Source organism: Electrophorus electricus, chromosome 20, assembly GCF_013358815.1.
Source record: "Electrophorus electricus isolate fEleEle1 chromosome 20, fEleEle1.pri, whole genome shotgun sequence".
NCBI classification, from domain to species: domain Eukaryota; kingdom Metazoa; phylum Chordata; class Actinopteri; order Gymnotiformes; family Gymnotidae; genus Electrophorus; species Electrophorus electricus.
This window is the reverse complement of record NC_049554.1, coordinates 6,402,353-6,419,411: the sequence shown is the minus strand read 5'-3', so window position 1 is coordinate 6,419,411 and position 17,059 is coordinate 6,402,353. Positions and strand designations below refer to the sequence as shown.

The following is a 17,059-nucleotide window of genomic DNA, read 5'->3' as shown; positions in this document are numbered from 1 at the left end:
TTAGGAAAGGTGCAAAGTTCGAGATCTACAGGAAAGAGCCAGTCCTCACACTAAATGCCACATCCCTCTATCTTCTACGCCTAGCCCCCTCTCACTCCCTCCGTGGCGTTCTCTCTGAGCAGTCATGGGTGTCGTCGGGCCTTCTCCGTCAGGCTCCAGCCCTCCAGACGGCGGCTGGGGCTGGGTGGTCGTGTTCGGGGCCTTCATCTCCATCGGCTTCTCCTACGCCTTCCCCAAGGCGCTCACCATCTACTTCAAGGAGATCCAGCGGGACTTTGGGGTCTCCTACAGCCAGATTGCCTGGGTGTCCTCCATCATGCTGGCTGTTATGTACGCGGGAGGTAATGCAGTCTTTTGTGCATTTTGAGCCAATCTGTATAGAACAACGACTGTTATTTCTGTATTGGCTGTTGGACTCCTCTTTGGGTGCTAACATGCTCTGTGTTGAGGGAGTGTGGGAGAATCACCAATTTTTGGGCCATCGGTAACATTTGTATCTCCCCAAAAAAAGACACAGAAGCTGCATTTCTGGATGCACATTTAGTTTTGCCCTGAAATGACTTCATGAATTCAGCAGTATCTGGAACGCAGCCTGAGACCTTTATTGATTATATATTGGTTTATAAAATCACGTGACAGTACTCCTGCATCGAAGCTTTAAAACTAAAATCGTCGCAGTATTGACGATGCTGGAGAAAAAGGTACCGACAAAAGTTCTTCGGTAGTTGTGACTTTACACGAGGTACTAGTCGCAGAGCAGTCTTGATTAAATGACCGTCCCACTACAGCGTTTATTCTCACCGGAGTGACAAAACACCACCGTTCATCCTGAGACATTTAAAACAGCCTTTCAGTAGTAACCGTGTTTAGATGAACCAGCAAATAAAAACTCGTGTGATACTATCGCTTGGTGTTACATTGTTATCGGACCGATAGTGTGTTTTCTGAACTATTGATTGCTGTCCGTGAGAGGTCATCGCCGCGTGCAGGAAGGAAGTGGTTAAATCATGAGGGGCTTGAACCAAAGCCGAGTGATCACAGCGTTTTTACGCAGACGCTAGGGAAAAAGTGCCCCCCCCCGAGTGCAAAGACTGCAGAGCGCTGGGGTCTGAGAGAGCCATCATCATTAACACACGCACGCGCGCGCGCGCTTGTGTGTGTTCTGCAGTTTGCGCGCGCGCGCGCACACACCGCAAGAGCGAGCGAGCGAGGGAGGGAAGAGGGTTCCCATGTGTGTAGCGGCGACGGCACGGACTCCATCATAACGCCCTTGGCTCCTCTATGCCAAAGTCACCCCCGCGCGCACTCAACAGCGACAGCAGATATACATCACGCGCGGGTCCACTGCTCTCTTTTCTCCGCGCGGGTCCCCGGGGTGGCGTTCGCCGCGACGACCCCTGTCGCACCCGCGCGACAGCGGCTTCGCCGGGCCCGGTGTGTGTGTGTGTGTGTGTGTGTGTGTGTGTGTGTCTCTGTCTTCGCACGGGGGATGATCAACGCCTCATGAACAGGATGACGTCACAGCAGCTCGAGGCCTGAGTTTTAGGTTCTGAACGTGAGAGCGAGCGTCTGCACGACACGGTTGTCTTTACTTCGCTGTCGCGCCTGCGCTCGGAGTAGCTCTGAACTCACGGAGGTGCCGGCGCTGCTCCTTTAGGGACTTTAAGGGCGGGCTGAGTGGACGCCTTCGAGCATCCAGAAGGCTGGTTTTCTGTGCGCCCTTGGCGTTTGGGAACTACCAGGGAGGTAAAAGCACACACAGAAGCTTCTCGCTGCCCCGGAACACGTTGCTTTCTGCGAGTGTTTGCCTTTGGAAGCGCGGTACTCTCGCGCGGGTCGTCAGAGCGAGCCACGCTCTGCGGGATGTGTAATCCAACCAACAATCAGGAAAGTCTCCCAACGCGGTGCGAGACCATCAGCGCCTCTGCAGATAATCTAACACGAGCTTTTCGGCACGCGCTTGGGCGATGACCCTCGTCCACGCGCGGGATCAGTCTGTTGGGTGTTGGGCCGTTCTGTTCCTCGTGCCCTGTCGCCCTGGGTTCGGTCCCAGGCGCCTGTAGAGCTCCCAGGGGCAGCAGGTCTGGGATCAGTCGAACACGCATAGGCCGCCCACGGTTTGACTGACGTTTGCTTAAGTGAGCCGGCGAGAGCGCGCGTGGGTTGAAACGCAGCACAGATTGTTTTCATCTTTTTTGAGTATGGTGTGTTTATTTATTTTATTTTTAGCTTACCTTTAACGTTGCATCTTAAGATTTCCTTGAGTTCCTTCAATTGTTTTTCCTTGCACTGTGAACAATGTTTGTTAGCGTGCGTGTGTAAGAAGTCCTGGTATAATTGCGGCGGCCTTACGTGACCTTGTCTGGGGGGAAAAAACCCTTGAAATAAATTGGAACAGCAAATGCGTAGTTCTGTTTTAGAGCCCATTTGGAGGTTCCTCTCATTTAGGAACAGCCTCTTTGTAATGAATTGGTAGTCTCAGCTGTGCCTTTTTACACTAAGTGCTTTTTTTTGGTTTTTAATTTTCTTGAGAAAAGAAAAACTGACTCGTTTTCCATCTCCTTCCACAGATGGAGTGTGTGTGTGTGTGTAAGAGAGAGACTTAACCATCTGATTGATGTAGATAATTTAGTTGATAATTTTCTTCTTCTGCAGTTGTTTTTCGTCAAGATCAAAGTAATATGAAACGTGACTATGATCTAATGGGTGTCATTAGAAGTGCTTGCAGTTAAACTCCGAGAGGAAGTGATGTGAATAGTGATACGGTGGCCTAGACAAGCCACATTTATTGGTGTTTTTATGAAAAATGATATTAGGCAAATGTTTAGTTCTCATCAAAATATGCAAAATGTGATATTTCTGTTTCTCTCTCTCCCTCACCCAATTTCTGTTTTTCTTTCCTTCTATCTGCTCAACCAACTATACATTCACTTTCTTTTTGCTCTATCCACCTATCCCCCTTTATACTCTCTCTCTCTCTCTCTCTCTCTCTCTCTCTCTCTCTCTCTCTCTCTCTCTCTCTCTCTCTCTCTCTCTCGCTCTCTCTCTAGGTCCAATCAGTAGTATCCTGGTGAACCGTTATGGCAGTAGACCGGTGGTCATTACGGGAGGGGTCATGTGCGGCGTCGCCATGGTGACGGCTTCTTTTGGCAGCAGCATTACGCACTTGTACATGTGTGTCGGCATCATTGGAGGTACTCAACCCCCGCCACTGAACACGCCCCTAACTCAGCACCCACAACTTAACATGCCACAAGCTCAACACGTGACACTGAACACGCCCCTAACTCAACACGTGACACTGAACACGCCCCTAACTCAACCCAGCTGCAGCACAGCATATAGTCACAATATTTAGGTGACAAGCCTCATCACTGTGACTGTGTTCTTAAATGATGTGTCCCATCACACCTCACTAAGCTAAGCTTTGAAGATAAGGCCCTACGTGCTTGGGCAAGTTCTCAGAGGTGTGTGTAATTGGGGTGTGCTTAGGAGCAAGTTCTCAGAGGTGTGTGTAATTGGGGTGTGCTTAGGAGCAAGTTCTCACAGGTGTGTTGTTTATTATTATTATTCAGTCCTGTGGGTCAGGAAGGGCATGTAGAGATTCACCCTCATGTCAGACCGCAGGGACGAGCCACAGCTCTTCAGACCCCTCAGGCACAAGCTGTGGTTCTCTCCATTTCTCTCTCCATCTCTCTCTCCAGCTCCCTCTCCTCTCCTTTTCTTTCTTCTGTCTGTCTTCTTTCTCTGCATTACTCTGCCTTTTTATCCACTTTTTACCTTCTGTCTTTCTTTCCAAATCTCTTCCCTCTTCTCTCTCTCTGGGTGTAATTAAGTCTGTGGTGTCCCGCTGTGGTCCTCTGGGCCAGGCTCCGGTGTGGTCGCCACATGGAGCACCTAGTGCTCATTACCTCGGCCGGGGAGGATTTATGTGTGGACAGAGTTGGCACGGAAGACCTTTCTAGAATTGCAGTGTTTCCTCCTGATCTCCTTCCTTTCAGGTCGCTAGCTAATGATAGCACAAACATTTTTTGGACCTGTGGTCTAAGCTTATATCTGATGTGTGTATAAAAGTTCATCAAATGTGGCGTTTTTAATAACTGATGGCTCGATGGGTTCAGAGTGATGCATTACATGGTTTAGCTCGGTATTTGGTATCGAGCATAAACCACTGGGGAAATCGGTGTAAATCACTCAGCAGTTTGAGATGCATAAAATTGGACACCTTGGTTTTAATCTCTCTATCCCACCTCTGCCTCCTCTCCCACAACCTGCCAACTCCCCTGTGGGATGCACTCTGAGTTTACTAACTCAGTACAACAAACGCAAAGACATGTTTTATAGAGAGAGAAAGTGGGTGCACTGATGGGTTTGTAGACTCCCTATTCTTTAAACAGTCAGCATAACCGAGGCTGAAACCCGAACCCTATCTGTAGGTGAGCTGTGATGTGAGCAGCTGGACCCCCGGGGGATTGTACAATTCCTGCCATTTAGCGGCTAATGGGCCTAAAGCCTGTTTCTATTAGAAATCAAATCTGTTTTTTTTCCTGAAGCTTAAACCAAATCTCTGAGCCACATCACCCTGTTTTGCTTCAATGTAATTATTTTGAATACATTAAACCATAATTGGAAATCCATATAAAATCTCTCGGTATAATGCACTGGTTTAAGCGCCAACACATTACTCAGAATCAAAATCGAAAAGCATGAAAGAATTGTGTCGTAAACTTACATGGAAATTGAAATGACTTGTAGGTGGTGCCAGAGCACGACCTGCAGGCAGGTCCTCTCCTCCACCCACACCACCACCTCTAGTGCTCCATCTCCACGCATAGGCCTGGCTAATAAAGAAGATACTGGGTTAGAGAATGAGACACTGTTAAATTGGATTTTTTTCCCCCCTTTGGCAGAGAAGGTGGTGGTATATGAATGATGCCCAGCCTCTAATTTAATACCCTTTTAAATCGCAGACTCATTTAGAAATTATTTCAGGTTCTGTTAACGGGTTTTTAGCGGGAAGCGGTAAATGGGACAGAGCGCTAACGTGAACGGAGCAGAAATGGTCGTCTTTTTAATCGTGCACAGCTGTGAATTCCTGCGGCACCCCGAGGAACACTCATCGTAACTCTAACCTTCACCCACCGTAACTCTAACTCTAACCTTCACTCACCGTAACTCTAACCTTCACCCACCATAACTTCCTTCTCCACAGGTGTCGGCCTTTCCTTCAACCTCCAGCCGTCTCTGACCATAATCGGGAAGTACTTCCAGGTCAAGAGGCCGATCGCCAACGGCCTGGCCATGGCGGGAAGCCCTGTGTTCCTGTGCACCCTTGCTCCACTGAACCAGTTCCTGTTCGACCGTTTCGGCTGGCGGGGCGGGTTCGTCATCCTCGGGGCCATGCTGCTCAACTGCTGTGTGGCTGGCGCGCTCATGAGGCCCTTGTGCGATGGTAGGCCCACATCTGTCTGCCAGGCAGCATGGTGTGTTGAGTGATGGACCCCACTGTGCATGGTGCATGGGTATACAGGACAGAATAATTATATCCAGCTTAAACAAGAATATGGTATCAGAAATCATTAGTATAAATATATATATATATACATATAAAATTATAACTAGATTTTGCCCTTCACTCTCTTTGCTCTGTTTTATAAAAATGTTACATATAGCAGTAGTGCAATGACTTACACTTGCCTGCTGTCGCATCCAACTTGAACATAATGTAATTTTCATAATGTAATTATGTTTTCCTACTTAGCAGTAGGGGGCGCTCCTGCCGTCCCTCTCAAACCCTTGCCTGACAGAGCGCGGACTCCGGAAGCCCCGTGCGGGGGCGGAGACGAAGAGCGGCCCAGCGGGCCAGCGCCTCTGCGTGGGCGGAGCTGTGCGGAGAGCCTGAGCTGCTTCCTGGATCTGTCCCTGTTTGGTCACCGTGGTTTCGTCATCTACCTGATGGGAAACGTGCTGATGTTCTTTGGCTTCTTTGCGCCCATGATCTTCTTGGCCCCGTATGCCAAGCACCGTGGCGTGGACGAGTACTCGGCTGCCAGCCTGCTCTCTGTCCTGGCCATCGTCGACATGCTCGCCCGGCCCGGCACCGGCCTCCTGGCCAACACCAGGCTGGTCCGGCGCCGGGTCCAGTACCTGTTCAGCTTCGCTGTGGCTTACAACGGCGTGTGCCACCTGCTGTGCCCACTGGCGTCGGGGTACTGGGGGCTGGTGGCGTACGCGGTCTGTTACGGCGTGGTCTACGGCATGGTGTGCGCCCTGCTCTTTGAGTGCCTGATGGACCTGGTGGGACCTGGACGATTCTCCAGTGCCGTGGGGTTGGTCACCATCCTTGAGTGCTGCCCCGTCCTGCTGGGGCCGCCCATCGCAGGTGAGCGGTACAGACGGGTACATAGTTACACGTGATTATGGGAGTTGCAGAGTGTTACAGATTGTTACGCACGATTATGGGCAGTTACAGACAGTTAGGCTCTGTGAGCAAATCGGAGGTCCTTTCAGTATCTGGTGTCTTCAGTGTCGGAGGTCCTGTCAGTGTCAGGGGTCAGTGTGCTTTCTGGGCAGAGTAAAGGTATCCAGTTCCATGTTTTTCCCTTTTAGTCTTGAGGCCCTTGTATGAATTTCCAGCACATCTTAACTGAAAAGAAAAACATAAAATAGTAAACAGGGTTTTTAAAAAGGTTTATTGTAGCATGAGAGCATGTCTGAGTGCCTGCCGCAGGTCGATTTGGTATGGTTTTGAAGGATCAATGCAGCATTTGAAAACCTCAGAGTGTCCGATACAGGTTCAGCGTTTAGAAACCGAACTTTGACCCCAGCATTATGGATCATTTAAACTGCTTTGTTTTAAGACAAGAATCCATTCACATAAACAGACTCATCTAGTGTCTTCTCTGTTAACCATAGATGGATGCACACAGGCATCTATGCAGTTTTTATTCCCGTTGAAAAAGGTCATCGCACTTTGAGACATTAAGGACAACAGAGAACGCAGGACTGACTTAGTGTCACCACAGTAGAACAACCTCTCTCTCTCTTGCACTCTCTTTCCCTGGCTGCGTGACTAATGAGACTACACAGTAGTGTGGGAATCTGGTCCAGGGTGTCATTACTGCAAGACATTCCACCACAATTGGATTACGGCTGGTGAGGGAGTGCCGCTCGGCCCATTCGGAGGGGCGGGGGGCGAGGCAGTAATTGGTCACGGTTATTTCCCACTGCAAATCAGGCGGAGCCGCCTGGGCTTACGACGCTGTCCTGCTCGGCCGGCCGCGTGAGGATTCGGATCGCTGGGTAAATTACGGAGCGGTTTTTCCGAAGCTAAGTAGCTGTGAGGTCCCTCTCGGCTGGCGCTAAGCTGATAATTCCACCCTGCGGCCCTAGCGCCGCTGCCCAGGCGGCAGCAGGTGGCGCCGGTGATGTAGAAGGTGGAGCTGTGTACTGCGTCGCCATTTACAGAGTTTACCTGATGCTTTTATCCAAAAAACCGTACACTTCTGACTGAACACAAATTGAGGGTTAAGGGTTTTGTTCAGGGGCCCAACAGTGGCAACCTGGCAGTGGTGAGACTTGAACTGGCAACCTTTGGATTATTAGTTCAGTACCTTAACCACTGAGCTACCAATGTCGCCATATACACGCTCACTAGTCAATTTAGGAGAATCACCTTGCTTGCACCTTCCCTCCCTGCAACAGGTGTATTTTATAGGTGTATAATTACATAACTGTCACTCTGCACAAATTGTAGCGTTCATATGACGGCTGGTGCTCTGATACGAGTGTATCAAACACAGTAGCAGAGCTGGGGTGAGTGGTTCAGGGTCAGTGCTGGGGTCTATGCGTTCGGGGTCAGTGCTGGGGTGAGTGGTTCAGGGTCAGTGCTGGGGTCTGTATGCGTTCGGGGTCGGTGCTGGGGTCTGTATGCGTTCGGGGTCGGTGCTGGGGTCTGTATGCGTTCGGGGTCGGTGCTGGGGTCTGTATGCGTTCGGGGTCAGTGCTGGGGTCTGTATGCGTTCGGGGTCAGTGCTGGGGTCTGTACGCGTTCGGGGTCAGTGCTGGGGTCTGTACGCGTTCGGGGTCAGTGCTGGGGTCTATGCGTTCGGGGTCAGTGCTGGGGTCTATATGCGTTCGGGGTCAGTGCTGGGGTCTGTATGCGTTCGGGGTCAGTGCTGGGGTCTGTACGCGTTCGGGGTCGGTGCTGGGGTCTGTATGCGTTCGGGGTCAGTGCTGGGGTCTATGCGTTCGGGGTCGGTCCTGGGGTCTATGCGTTTGGGGTCGGTGCTGGGGTCTATGCGTTCGGGGTCGGTGCTGGGGTCTATATGCGTTCGGGGTCGGTGCTGGGGTCTGTACGCGTTCGGGGTCGGTGCTGGGGTCTGTACGCGTTCGGGGTCGGTGCCGGGGTCTGTACGCGTTCGGGGTCGGTGCCGGGGTCTGTACGCGTTCGGGGTCGGTGCCGGGGTCTGTACGCGTTCGGGGTCGGTGCCGGGGTCTGTACGCGTTCGGGGTCGGTGCCGGGGTCTGTACGCGTTCGGGGTCGGTGCCGGGGTCTGTGAGCGGTTTGCCTACCAATCTCACCCCTCCCTCAGTGAACCTGTAGTGAGTGACCACCGGCCGAGAAGCAGATGAGTTACTACGCTGCTGCTGGAGTATCTGCGTACTTGGAGATAAATATTTCCAGTGAGGTGTGTGCAGGAATAAAGGAAGTGAGTGATCAAGCACTTCCTGTTTGTATCCTGTGATGTTGACTAGAGTCTTCTGATTGTCTTCATGCTGAGTCTGTCCTGTGAGACATTTCGGAACAAACCCCACAAAGACAAAAACACACTGAGAGCAGTTCTGATACACACACCTACACGGAGAGCAGAAACGTGTGTGTGTGTGTGTGTGTGTGTGTGTGTGTGTGTGTGTGTGTGTGTGTGTGTGTGTGTGTGTGTGTGTTTTGAAGACCTTCATTTCTGTTACTGCACTTCCTTGTGTTTTGATTATCTGGATGTTACCATGTCCATTAGGAAAACACACTTAAACTCTCTCACACACACTGACACACACACACACGTTTTGTCAAAAACAACCTGGTGGTGAACATATCTAGGCTTAATGAGGTGAACATATCTAGGCTTCGTTGATGTGAGGTGACGCCTCAGTTCCGAGACCCGTGTTTAACAGAGTAAATAAGCTCCTACTTAACTACCTTCACACACACGCATGCACGTGCACACACATACGCCCACATATACTCACACGCATATGCGCACACACACACTCACCATTCTCTTCCAGCATGTTCCTCTATACACACTCTCCTTGTGCCCGTCAAGCCTGGCGCGCTCCACCTCGCCGCTACCCGCAGGTCACCCTAATGAGGAAGAGGAGTAGACATGGTAGTGATTTACCCCTCGCTTGCCGTGTGTTTAACAAATCGTGCTTCGTTCCCTCACTCATTAACAGCTCTTACCTGTGTGATCATTAAGCAGGAGTACATCCAGAGAGCAAGGGGACGGAGCAGTTAATAATTAATAAAATAAAATACAACATTGGTGACTTCAACAGATGGGGCGTAATTACTGCTGCACCAATCAAGTGCTGGGTTTAACGAGGACCCAGGGCATTGGGCCCCGCCCCCAAAATTGCCACGCAATCAATCAAACCACAGGCGCCACGGTTGTTTTGCCATGGCATGAGACTGAAGGGCAAGCGGAAACTCCCCTGGCATCATCATCATCATCATCACCACCACCACCACTGGCATGCATGAAAGAGCCATTAGCAGCAGGGTTTTAATTGGCATAGTTGCCCTCGGAGATGCCCCCTGACACTGCAGCAGCACCTGTCGGTCAAGACGTGCGTCTGTCTGTCTTCCCGTGTGTCTGGGGGGTGGGGTGAAGTGCATGGGTGTAAGGTTTCAGCAGCCGTGAGCCCTACGGCAGTCGATTCAGAGCTGTGATTAGATACTCAACTTTATTAGATTATTGGTTGCTCTCGATGTCTCTATAAGAAGCAAAAGCACTTCAGGATGTGTTTTCTTGATGTAAATTTGTCCCTTCAGACACGCACCTCGTTTATCTTGTAACAGGCAAAATCGCAGATGAAACTGATTTACTTCGATCCCCCAAAACCTGCCCGATTGTTTCATCTCTGGGAGGCAGGCTGTCCCCACCCTTCGTGGTGCAGAGTTCCCTACCTGTTCCCCATCTGTTGCAGTAGCTCTAGCAGAGACATTAAACATGAGCGTGGTTTTACCGGGTGTCCAGTCAGTGAGGTATAACTCACATCGTAACTCCCAACACTAGCCTTGACACTGCTCGGTCGGTTTTGTTCCAAACCTCGTGAGTGGGACGTCCTGTGCTCTCGGCTTCACGATTCTCGTCTCCCCCACAGGGGCACTGGTGGACATGTTTGCAGACTACAGCTACTTGTTCTACATGTGCGGCGCCGTGATGCTGACCGCCGGCCTGTTTCTGTTCACCATGAATTACTGGAACTACAGGCAGCTGAATCGGGCCAAGCACACCCAGGACAGAACCTCCGAGCTGGGCGAAAGGACAGTGCAGCATGGGGTACAGAGTGGACACCCACGGGCCGATCACAAGGCAGCGGGAGTTGGTGATCCAGGCCTGGGACAGGAGACTGGGACACTTCAGGTCAAAGCAGAGACAGAAGACAACATAGTGTAACGACAACAAAAGACTGAATTTTATCCAAAAAGACTGAATTTTATCTTCCATTTTTAGTAGAAATGTATTTTAGTGGTTGGTAGATGTATAGGGCATTAAAGTTGCGGTTCATTGTTTTGGTAGCTGGATTCTGCTTCTTCAGAGTCTGAAGAATTCATTAGAATTCCTGTTAATGTCTTCACAGTTCTGGAGTTGCTGGTGATGGAAATTTACACACACACACACACACACACACACACACACTGCTAATGATTTCATAGAAATCATTATCGACACAAACCTTCATCCGGATGTGTATCCGTCCGTCCGTCATCCGGATGTGTATCCGTCCGTCCGTCTTCCAGCCTGCAGTGTTCAACTAATGGATCCCTGAACAAGTCTACATCTGTGCAGGGTTCGGTGACGTCCCAGGACCTCAGTCGGGATACAAGCATTTCATTCTGTTGCTCAGACCTGCTGTGATATTTTGTCTCTGTTACAGTGCTGAAACATTTTCGATAATCTCGTTTTGAGAAATGACTCTGTGGAGGGATGACGCTGCATTTTTGAAGCTGTAGCCTGTAGTGAACCCAGCCTTCACTAACGCTCCGGTCTGCTGAACATTACGACTGTGCAGCCTGTTACTGGATATCAGGTTGATTTCACACTGTGCTTAAGTGAAAGGCTTTGCTGACCGCAGTCTTTTTCTGTCTGAATTGGAAATTCTGCTCAGCTTTGTATCATGCTGGGCAGAGTTTCCCAGAAACCCTAGCGCAGAGACCGTCTTAGAGACCGTCCCGGGGACCGTCCCAGAGTGGTAGTGTGTTTGGACGGTCTGAACACTATCAGATGTTCATATACACGTGTGCAGATCTGGGCAGTGCTGATCTGTGCTCATTAATATAAACCCAACACTTGGATGTCCCCTTAATACCGGCCTGACGAAGTGTCACCACATTGGCCCAGTGTTTCACCAACACTGATATGTAACGTTTACAGTCAGTTTTGACAAGTGGCAAAAATGTCCCTAATTAATTTCGCTAAACTGTACTCTATTTTCAGAAGATGTGCGTGGTGTGAAGTTAACATCAGAGTTCTTGCTTCTAGCTGCTTTAGATCTGCACACATTTCTTGCTTTTTTTGCTACAGTCTACGGCGGTTACAAATCTGAAATGATTACGTGCATTGTTTATGTTCTTAACATTTTTAACTATTAAAAACTACACATATTTCTATAAATGAACCAGGGGAACAACAGATATTAGGCATTTGGAAAAGAGAATCATTTAAAAACACCACAGTCTGTCTGTCTGTCCACCCTTTCAGCTGGAGAAAGAGAGAGAGAACGCTTCAAAAAACATATTCTTAGTAAATAAAACAAACAAACAAACAAAAAACATAACAACCCACCACCTCAGCCGGCAGCAGGAGTTTGCACTCAGCTGTGTCTAGATTCTTCACCCCGTAACTGGGGTAACAAGCATGGAAATGTCACAGCTAAAGGCATGACTAGATAATGAAACAAAGCCCCAACGTACCTCCAGGCCTTGTGGAGATATCTCTCTCTCTCTGTCTCTCTCTCTCTCTCTCTCTCTCTCTCTCTCTCTCTCTCTCTCTCCTCTCTCTCTCTCTCTCTCTCTCTCTCTCTCTCTCTCTCCAGCTACCTCTCCCTGTCTGCACCTCTCCCCCGTGTACGGTGCGTCTGCGGGCCGATGGATTAGCCTGACCCCGTGTGCAGGGTCCTGGATTGTGGCTCTTCTGGAGGGGGAGGACACAACCACCGTGGGCAGACTTCAAAAAGTCAACTGTACATTTTCTTTTTGTCCTTTGTCATTTTTCCCCCTTTGACCTCTCCTACGATCGTCCATCCAGGTACTGTGTATGTGTTGTCTGGTTCTGAAGCACACCACCCTCGTTCAGTACACTGGGGCTGAAGTCTAACACAGTCCTCTTTTAAGGTTCACACCCAGCTTTCAGAGCGCAGAGGACCGAGACACACCTGTGCGGTCTCGGAGGACACCAGTGTTCTCACTGTCTCTGTACAACCACATCCAGATGCTGCCTCTCTCTGCTCCTCAGACGCCAGCCTCTGCTCACACAGGCCTCTGTGGAAACAGGACAAAAATGGAATTGATACGATTCCATTCGCAACATTTTTGAACATGAAAGAGAAACGGGGAAGGGCCTGGTGTGTGTGTGTGTGTGTGTGTGTGTGTGTGTGTGTGTGTGTGTGTGCGTGTGTGTGTGCGTGCGCGTGTGTGTGTGCGTGTGTGTGTGTGTGTGTTCATTCATGCGCATGTATGCCACCGTGCGTGTGCACGCATGGTGTCACGTGTGTGTCTGTGTGCACACACGCACACCGTGTGTGTGTGTGTGTGTGTGTGTGTGTGTGTGTGTGTGTGGACGCACGCACACCACAGTTTCCACGTGTGTGTCTGTGTGCACACGTGCACCATGTGTGTGTCTGTGTGCACACCAGTTTCTACATGTGTGTGCACACATGTGCACCATGTGTGTGTCTGTGTGCACACCAGTTTCCACGTGTGTCTGTGTGCACACCAGTTTCTACGTGTGTGTGTGTGTGTACGTGTGGGGTCCATTTACGTGCACACTCACATAGGGAAGCGCTGAAAATACAGTTTCATCACTCACATCTTTGCGTGTGGGCCATCTGTGTGGCAAGGGAGGTAATGAAAGTAATTTAATGTACATCTATAATTAATTCCCTCTGTGTGTGTGTGCGCGCGCGGCTGGCGCCTGCCCTGGGCCGATGATGATGGAGTGTATTTATTATGTGCTCTTGAAGGGGTGGTATGGAGGGGCGTGGCCTACTGACACGCTGGCGCGAGCCTCATCAGTCCTGTTGTCCCGCACGGCCCCGCAGCTTAATATGGAGCACGGCAATGCCACGACGACACACACGCGCACGCACACACACACACACGCACTCGCCATCTCTGTTTCTCCTTTATCCACCCCTCTTTCTCACTCTCTCTCTCTCTCTCTCTCTCTCTTCTTCTGCCTGGGTCTCCTTTGCTGTCGCTCACTCTCTTGCACATGCACCGTTCCTAGGAAGGAGCCTACCAGCTAGGGTCTCACTCTACCAGCTAGGGTCTCACTCTACCAGCTAGGGTCTCACTCTACCAGCTAGCAGTCTCACTCTACCAGCTAGAGTCTCACTCTACCAGCTAGCAGTCTCACTCTACCAGCTAGGGTCTCACTCTACCAGCTAGCAGTCTCACTCTACCAGCTAGCAGTCTCACTTTACCAGCTAGGGTCTCACTCTACCAGCTAGCAGTCTCACTCTACCAGCTAGGGTCTCACTCTACCAGCTAGCAGTCTCACTCTACCAGCTAGCAGTCTCACTCTACCAGTTAGGGTCTCACTCTACCAGCTAGGGTCTCACTCTACCAGCTAGCAGTCTCACTCTACCAGCTAGCAGTCTCACTTTACCAGCTAGGGTCTCACTCTACCAGCTAGGGTCTCACTCTACCAGCTAGCAGTCTCACTCTACCAGCTAGCAGTCTCACTCTACTAGCTAGGGTCTCACTCTACCAGCTAGGGTCTCACTCTACCAGCTAGCAGTCTCACTCTACCAGCTAGCAGTCTCACTTTACCAGCTAGGGTCTCACTCTACCAGCTAGCAGTCTCACTCTACCAGCTAGCAGTCTCACTCTACCAGTTAGGGTCTCACTCTACCAGCTAGCAGTCTCACTCTACCAGCTAGGGTCTCACTCTACCAGCTAGCAGTCTCACTTTACCAGCTAGGGTCTCACTCTACCAGCTAGCAGTCTCACTCTACCAGCTAGCAGTCTCACTCTACCAGCTAGGGTCTCACTCTACCAGCTAGGGTCTCATTCTACCAGCTAGCAGTCTCACTCTACCAGTTAGGGTCTCACTCTACCAGCTAGCAGTCTCACTCTACCAGTTAGGGTCTCACTCTACCAGCTAGCAGTCTCACTCTACCAGCTAGGGTCTCACTCTACCAGCTAGCAGTCTCACTCTACCAGTTAGGGTCTCACTCTACCAGCTAGCAGTCTCACTCTACCAGTTAGGGTCCTCTACCATCTAGCAGTCTCACTCTACAGCTAGGTCTCACTCTACCAGCTAGCAGGTCTCACTCTACCAGCTAGCAGTCTCACTCTACCAGTTAGGGTCTCACTCTACCAGCTAGCAGTCTCACTCTACCAGCTAGGGTCTCACTCTATCAGCTAGCGGTCTCACTCTACCAGTTAGGGTCTCACTCTACCAGCTAGCAGTCTCACTCTACCAGCTAGGGTCTCACTCTACCAGCTAGCAGTCTCACTCTACCAGTTAGGGTCTCACTCTACCAGCTAGCAGTCTCACTCTACCAGTTAGGGTCTCACTCTACCAGCTAGCAGTCTCACTCTACCAGCTAGGGTCTCACTCTACCAGCTAGCAGTCTCACTCTACCAGCTAGCAGTCTCACTCTACCAGTTAGGGTCTCACTCTACCAGCTAGCAGTCTCACTCTACCAGCTAGGGTCTCACTCTATCAGCTAGCGGTCTCACTCTACCAGCTAGGGTCTCACTCTACCAGTTAGGGCCTCACTCTACCAGCTAGGGTCTCACTCTACCAGCTAGCAGTCTCACTCTGCTCCTCAGTTCCCTGCTCCTGCACCAACATTCAAATCACCCAAACGCTTCTAGACCTCAGCACTCCACCCCCCACCCGCGTCCAGCTCCTCTTTTCTCTGTTCCTTTCCTTCTTTGTGAATGCTTTGTTCTTGTCTTCATCATTTAGTCTTTTTCCAACTTTTCTGTCTGTTTCAGCTTCTGGATCTTTTATTTATTTTTTTTATTTATTTTTTTTTTACTATGTTGGCATTACAAACTCCAGCAAGACGCACAAAAAAGCATCTTAAAACCCTCCTAAAACTTTGTTCTTAATACGCGCGCGCACGCGCGCACACACACACACACACACACGCCCCCTCCCCTAGCTTCAGTAATTAATGCACGGTAAACAGATGCTGCTTGGGGTCGGCAGGTAGCTGACACGTTTTTTGCGGAGCAGCTGATCTTAATGGGCCGCATATGTGCTCGAGCTGAATGACCGTCGCTGCCTTCGTGACAGATGCTGGCTGCACGGGGCTCCCTGCCCGAGCGTTTCCCCTCCCCTCGCGCGCTACTCAAGCACTCCGCTCGGCCTTCACCGATTCCTCGTACCGTCGTTGTCACAAGAAACGTCTAAGAACGTGGGTTAATTCTGTATTTCTGTTTTAAATTCACGCATACATACACAATCTTGCATTCCACGGGTCGCCGGGTAAAATTCTCAAAGGTTACTTAAATAAACTTAAATAAAGCATGGTTCGGAGCCTTTTATCCTAACCATCGTTTTACGCGGTCTCGAGTTACGCGGTTGTTCTTACGACTGCGACGAGTCTACACAGTTCCTCGCTGACTTAATGGCACTTTATTTTAGCGCTCGCGCCACCTGTTTCCGACGCTTTGTCTCGCCCGATTCCGCACGTGGACGTCCGACGCGTCAGAGCGCTTGCGTCGGCGCGCGGAGAACACGAAGTCCGCACGTGGCGGTCTCCGAGTTTACGCCTGGCGTCAAATATGAGCAACCGGGACGCTGCGCGCGGCCTTGTGCCGCTGCCAGGTGACGTTTTCATGAAATACGGCGCGTTAGTTATGCACTGGTTTCTGGACATTTCTGTATGTGTGTCCTGTACGTTTTTTTTTAATTTCTCCTCGTCACCGACAGGACACCACGTCTCCTATTACCGACTCTTCTACGGGTACATTTACATCTGCGAGTGGCAGGAAGTCCCCGGACAGTTTACCACTGTCTCTAGCTGTAGTGTGACCACACACCTGTGACACAACACACACACACACACACACAGGGTTTTCGTGCTGTAGGTATCTAGTGTCATTGGGCTAACGCTCAATAGAGCTCATTTTTACAGCGGAGATTATTTGGTGTAATTGGGCCTCGCGCGGTAATGACCTTGCAACTCACCCCCCTCCTCTCCTCTCCTCTCCTCTCCTCTCCGTCCTCCCAGCAAATTGGAGAAGGGAAATCTGCTTTGACACGGCGCCCAGGAGATGTATTATCGCGCTGTGGCAACTGCCGACTTCAGTAAGGGCGCGGTGGACGTGCGTAATTAGCGCACGGTGGTGGCCTCCCCAGGAACGGCTGTGTTACCACAATACGCCACAGGCCTGCGTTACAGAAAGAGTCGCGTTGCACAAGCATAAAACATCACACTTGTAATTCCGAGGATGGCGGTAATTACGTAAATTGTGGCGGCGAGATAGAGAAGCACAAGATGCACGCCATTTGGATCGGTGGGCGTAGTCCGGGTGTACACAGTCCTTTTTTTTAAAAAGGACCATTCGGTGCTTTTTAGATTTATGGTCAGC

General features: G+C 50.4%; 1 protein-coding gene across 1 annotated transcript; it reads left to right on the top strand.

Moving 5' to 3' along the window:
* The first annotated feature begins 281 nt into the window (after positions 1 to 281).
* LOC113580753 (monocarboxylate transporter 2-like) lies at positions 282 to 10,783 on the top strand. The gene is made up of 5 exons (XM_027015488.2): positions 282 to 341; positions 3,051 to 3,194; positions 5,213 to 5,452; positions 5,765 to 6,382; positions 10,387 to 10,783. The coding sequence occupies exons 1-5, from the start codon at positions 317 to 319 to the stop codon at positions 10,680 to 10,682; spliced, it is 1,323 nt and encodes a 440-aa protein (XP_026871289.2). The 5' UTR covers positions 282 to 316; the 3' UTR covers positions 10,683 to 10,783.
* Positions 10,784 to 17,059: the final 6,276 nt, after the last annotated feature.